The sequence below is a fragment of the Elephas maximus genome, chromosome 9, assembly GCF_024166365.1.
Source record: "Elephas maximus indicus isolate mEleMax1 chromosome 9, mEleMax1 primary haplotype, whole genome shotgun sequence".
Lineage (NCBI taxonomy): Eukaryota > Metazoa > Chordata > Mammalia > Proboscidea > Elephantidae > Elephas > Elephas maximus.
Genome location: NC_064827.1, coordinates 45019140 through 45025139, shown reverse-complemented (window position 1 = coordinate 45025139; position 6000 = coordinate 45019140). Strand labels below are relative to the sequence as shown.

Genomic DNA, 6000 nt, shown 5'->3' with positions numbered 1-6000 from the left:
TTGATAAGTAGCCCTGCTAGACAGGGCTGGTCCTGTTGCCAGTATTATACATAAACACAGATTTGGAGCCTAGAACTTCCAACAGCAACAAGTCATGGAGTTTGAGGGAATAGAACAGCATTCCTTAGTAAGAAACCTCTGGTCCAGATGCCACATAGTCCATTCCTTGGTCCCTCTGTATAACAACTCTATTCTTAAGTTCCTCAAACTGGTAACAACGCAGGTATCCTTCAACAGGTGAATGAATAAATTGTGGTATATCTATACAATGGAATCCTCAGCATCTTTTGTTCAAAGATACAACACTGATGTTTTGGAAGTAAATGGGAGATTTTCCACATCACTCTTTAAATGGTGCAAAATTTGCAACTGAGATGCAGACTTTAGGCACAGGATAACGGGAGCTCTTTTTCATTACTGAGAATGGGAAAAATGCAGAAAGGACATGCTTGGTAGCAAATATTTTCCAGCATATTTGTAACAAATCTTGAGTATTCTTAATTCCTAGATAAATTAGATAAACAGAGACATAAATCATGGAGACTTGCCATGATTCCGTGGCCTGAATGACATAACGCATTATGGCCATCAGTGTTTTTGAGCCATGCTATCTCTGTCTTCCGGGAACTCTTCCTCTTCCTTCCAGGGTAATGCTTTCTCTGGTAACACTTGTGCATGGAAGAGGCAAGGCTAGTAAGCAAAAACTGGTTGCCACTAAGGAAATGCAAATCAAAACCACAATGACAGCCCAGTTCATACCCACTAGGATGACTTTTTAAAAAGACAGATAATAACAAGTATTGGAGAAAAAAAACCAAACCCGTTGCTGTCAAGTCTAATCCGACTCAGAGGATGTGGAGAAATTGGAACCCTCACACATTGCTGGTGGGTTTGTAGAATTAGGCAGCTGCTTTGAAAAGTAGCCTGGCAGATCCTCAAACCGTTAAACTTAGAGTTACCATGTGACCCAGAAATTCCACTCCTAGGTGTATAAAAAAAAAAAAAAAAACTTAAGAAAAATTATGTCCACACAAAATGAGCAGATTGAGCTGGACTGGTGAGAAAGAGAAGGAGATGGAACAGATTTGAACTGTGGGGATGTCTAAGTATCCTGCATGTCCAGTACAGTTGCCACTGACCTCACATAGTTATATATATGGGACTAGTTCAAATTGGGCTGTGCTGCAAGGGTAAGATACGTACCAAATTTCTGAAGACAGTATGAAAAAAAAGAATGTTAAATATCTCATTAATAATTTTTATGTTGACTACATGTTGAAATGATATTTTGTGTATATTGGGTTAAATAAAATATATTGTTAAAATTAATTTCACCTGTTTACTTTTTAATGTGGCTACTAGAATAAATTATATATATGACTGGCTATTTCTCTTGGACAGCACTGGTATATACTCCCTTCTGGGATATAGATTGGCACAGAAAGTCCTCAGTGAATGGTGTGTGTGTATGTGTGTGTGGGTGAGAGAGAGAATTAATGAACAAGAAGATGAATAAGTAAATTCATGAATGAATGAGTGAATGGATTGATGAGGATTATATGTGGTTTTCAAGGAGTTGGTCAATTTCTTCTAAGTTGTTGAGAATTACATGTAAATATACAAATGAATGAAAGGGAAACAGAGGTAGTTAGAATTGAAGGAAGCTTTGAGGCAGGGAATCTCAAAAAGCATTTTAAGGGGCCTTACTGTAAATACCCAAGTATTTGTTCTTAGTCCTACCCTGTTTTCCTCTTTTAAAAGTACTTCTGTAGCACTTTAATATATGCCAGGAACTATCCTAGGCATTTTGCATTATTAACTCATTTAAACTTCACAACCACCCCGTGAAGTAGGCGCTGTAATTATCCCCTTTTTGCAGATAAAGAAACTAAAGGCACGGAAATGTTGAGTAACTTTCCCAGGATCACCCAATAAGTGACAGAACTAGGATTCAAACCAGGCCATCTGGCCTCAAAGTCTATGCCCCTAACTATTACACCATTCTGTCTCACTCATCTTTTTGTGCTGCCTCATCCCCAAGCTTCTCTCAAATGGAGATAAGGTTTCTTCCCCACCCCCCATTATTGATCTGTCTTTCATGCCCAATCCCTCAGACTTCATATTCTTAGAGAAAGTTCTCAATGAACCTTGCCTACTGAAAACAATTTTAAGTTTTCTCTGCAAATGAGAAATGTGCATACAATAGATACATGGTCAAATACAACCTCCAAGTAACCCTATCTCCCCTATTTCCTCTGTCCCAATCCCTGAGCCTTGCCCATACCACTTTCTCCCTCCTCAGCCCGTGACCTGGGTCTGCCCTCCCCTGCCTTCCTGGGAAAACGAGAGAGAAGTGAGTGTTGGAGGAGTCTGAGGCTTCACAACTCCAAGCAAATGTTTTGCCTGCCAGCCTAGCAGATGCCTGAGAGGTGATGACAGGGGTACAGAATAGGGGGCTTTCCAGACATCACTTTGGTCAGTGCCCCAGAGATACCTCAATACCACCCACCCAGGACTGCATCCTAGCCTCTTCTTGGGTATTTCTAGTGACTCTAGTAGCCCTGAATTTCCACCCGCTGGGAGCAGCCCTAGCCCAGCATCTTCAACGTGCCCTTCAGGGCCAAACATAGACTGGGACACTAAGAAGAAACCAACAGGCCATCTTCCTCTTTATCTGTCTCATTAAATTGTGAATAATAATGTATTTACTTATTCTCCCACTTAAAAAGCTGTTTAAATCCTTTGAAGAATCTTGCAAGGTAGCTTGGCTATACAGCAGGCAGGGCAGTCAAGTGCCTCTGGTGGGGGGGCCAGCGTCTTCCACTCGCCTGTCTTTTGGTCCAGCAAGTAGGCGTTGGGGTTGATGGTGTAGTCCTTTGTCTGGACATCACTAGCTGTGGTGACACCTCCACATACAAACACTTTGCTGTCTCCAATGGAGCATATAGCATGGGACACATCCAAGGGACAGTTGTTGGGCAAGAGAGGCACTGTGGTGGTTGTCTTGTTGGCCTTTATCTTCTGCAGGTTGATTTCCACGCTCTGCCGGTGACTGTGCACACAAAGGATGTTGTCCTGATGGAAAGAGAGCAGAGGCCGGTGGTTGAACTCAATGGGGAAGGTGATACACTGAACCACGTCCCCAGTGTTGGTATCAAAGCAGTCCACTACCCCAACCCGTGAGATGTAGCCCTTCACCAAGCACCGCCCAGTGACAATGTACAGGTTCCGGTCGCCCTTGGTGATCACGGCTGTGCCATCCATAGGGATGCTCATCTTCCCTGCCAGGCACCAGGCCTCCTTGCGCTCATCGTAGCGATAGATGTTGGAGACATACCTCCTTGGGGCGATACTCCCACCCACTGAGTACACTGTTCCCCCACAGGTCACCATGGTGTGGAAGACAAGCCCAATGGGCAGGTCAGGCAGCTTGGTCCAGGAGTTGTCATCCATGTCATACCGCCAAGCTGTCTTCAGCCCTGAAATCTGCTCAGTAGTGCCACCAGAGATGTAGATGTAGCGACCAGCAGAGGTGGCACTGAGGGCAGCTGCCCGATAGGGCATGTCTGACAGCTTCAACCATAGGTTCTCCTGGATGATATAGGCAAACACACCATCGTTAAACTTGCCATGGGCCTTTTGGCCACCTAGAATGACCACCGAATCAAGCAGAGCCCCTTTCCGCTGGTAGCTTAGCAGGCTGCATGGCCGCTCCTGCTTACGGTCCATCAGGACACTCTCAATCAGGGTTGCATGGGCTGAGCTGTTCTCCAAGCCCATCAGCTTGTTGCTGGCAAACATCAGTGTCTTGTTGGAGACAGCATTGAGATTGATGTAATTGAAGAATTTCTTGAAATACTTCTCCCGCTCATCCTTCCGGAAGTACACCCAATTAATGAGTGAGCTGAGAGCCTGGTCTTCATTAAGCACATGCAGGTTTTCATCACGGAGCAGGCGGCCAAAGATGACAGGTGGGCAACGCATGAAGTGCACGGAGCCCTCAGGACTGGCCCAGTAGTGGAAATTGTCGCGAATGCCAGAGTAGGCCAAGTCTGATACCTCCTTGAGCTCAAACAGCTCGGCCAAGAAGAGGTAGCGCAAGCAGTTCGCACGGCGGATGGACTTAATCAGGAAGTCATTGCAGTGGATGCGAAGGCGTGGTGTGTTGAAATACTGGGCCCCACGAAGCAGCTCCTCCACGTTCTGCTCTGAGATCACTACTTTGCCACTGTAGAAGTAGTCCAGGAGCTGGTCCACTGTGGCTGGGCTCAGGTAGTTGGGGTCAATGGTGATAAACAGCTCATCAGTGGTCTTCATATCATTACTGGAGATCAGGCTCTTCACCAGTGGAGAGACAGCAGCCAGCACGTTGCGATGTGCAAAGAAGACGTGGTGGTCCACAGTCAGGGCCATGTCCCAGTACTCCTTGCGTTTCCTCTGTTTGTTCAGGTTCTGCAGCACAAAGCTGTTGTAGTTTTTCTCAGTGAATTCTAACTTCATGGTGCTTCTTGCTGGCTGAGGCAGAAGCTCAGCATCAGGTACTGGAGAACAGACTTTCTCAGGCCTTTGGGATTCAGATTGATGGTTATTTGCAGAGCAGTTGACCAGGGAGGAGTGGAGATGAGAAAGAGGATGATGTCATAAAGTAGATGAGGTCATCACAATGCAGGCCCCACTGAGGCCTTTCTCAGAGGCCCAGGGCCTTTCTTCCCTCTGACAAGCCTCAGCTAGATACATACCTGACCAGGACCTAGAGCCCAGGGCCTAGAGCTCGGGAGGAAATTCAGGGATGCCTGCAACTCCCACTATGGATTTTCAAAACTGAGTTTAAGGCTTCTGGAATGTCAGAGCCAGTTTGGGTGAAGTGAAGGATAGTGGCGGGGCAGGGGGGGAGTAAAGGATAGGTAGGGCAAGTGAAAAGGTTTTCAGATTATCTAGAAAAAGTCTCCCATTTTACAGGAGGAAAACTGAGGCCCAGAGAAGAGAAGGAACTTGCCCAAGATCACACAGCCAGTTGGAAGTAAAGCAGGGGCTGGAACCCAAGCCTTCTGTAACTTAATACTCTTCCCACTCTTATAGGAAGCTAACTACTCAACTTTCCGTACTCTAGTCCTGAGACCTGGAAGTACCCTTTTCCATCAAGTGTCCTGAGCATCAGAGAAGAAAAGCTGTGGTCTTTGGCTTCTGACTTTTGTGACCATGGGCATCATATCTCATTCTTTAAAATAAAGGGAGAGGTGACGGCCACTTCCTGGAGCAGGGATGCAGGAGTTAGCTATGTGCTGAGGCTGGGAGGGCCTCTAAAGCTCTGACTGCCAGGTTCACTGGAACCTGGGCCATTCTCTCCACGTTTCCAAGTCTCTAGTTGTAAAATGTTGGGGGCTAGGGTTAGCAAGCTCTTTCCATCAAAAGTGGACGTGAACAAGCTACTCAAACTCTAAGCCTCAGTTTCTCCATCTGTGAGATGGGAATAATAATAGCACCTGCTTCAGGTTCCTCCCCTCCCCCCATCACCTTCTCATCATCTCCTTCCCTCATCCTTTCATTCTTTCCAGACAGTTTTTTTTATTTTTCAAGAGTTTAAATGAGGAAATGGCTACAAAGTGATAAGCACAGCGCTTGGCTCCATTAAACGTTCAGAAAACGTCAGCGGCTGCCATTGTTTTACTAATAATTCGTTTTTCCAGCGCTGGCGTTCTTGGTTGCTCCCTTCATAAATATTTGTCGTCGTCGTTCATGTTTCGTCGTTTGTTGGCGAGTCTGTGAAATCCACTCTGGCGGGCTCCCTGAGCCTTCTCCGGCCACAGGATGGGGCTGGTGGCTCTGCCCCAGCCTAGGAGGAAGCATAGATGGGCTGGGTGCTCAACGGAAGAAGCGCTCCGTCGCTCCCTCACTCGGCACGGCCCCAGCTCGGCTTCAAGACGAAAAAGTGCAGCGGCGCTTTCTAGCTCCTCACTGTTCCACGGGCTGCAGGCCCACTGTGTAGGGTGGGCGGTGGCG

The 6000-nt window shown here is 46.5% G+C and overlaps 1 protein-coding gene across 1 annotated transcript; it reads right to left on the bottom strand.

Moving 5' to 3' along the window:
• Positions 1–2733: 2733 nt before the first annotated feature.
• Positions 2734–4500, bottom strand: CCIN (calicin). Its single transcript, XM_049896692.1, has one exon. It carries the CDS (start codon positions 4498–4500, stop codon positions 2734–2736), a length of 1767 nt encoding a protein of 588 aa, XP_049752649.1.
• Positions 4501–6000: the final 1500 nt, after the last annotated feature.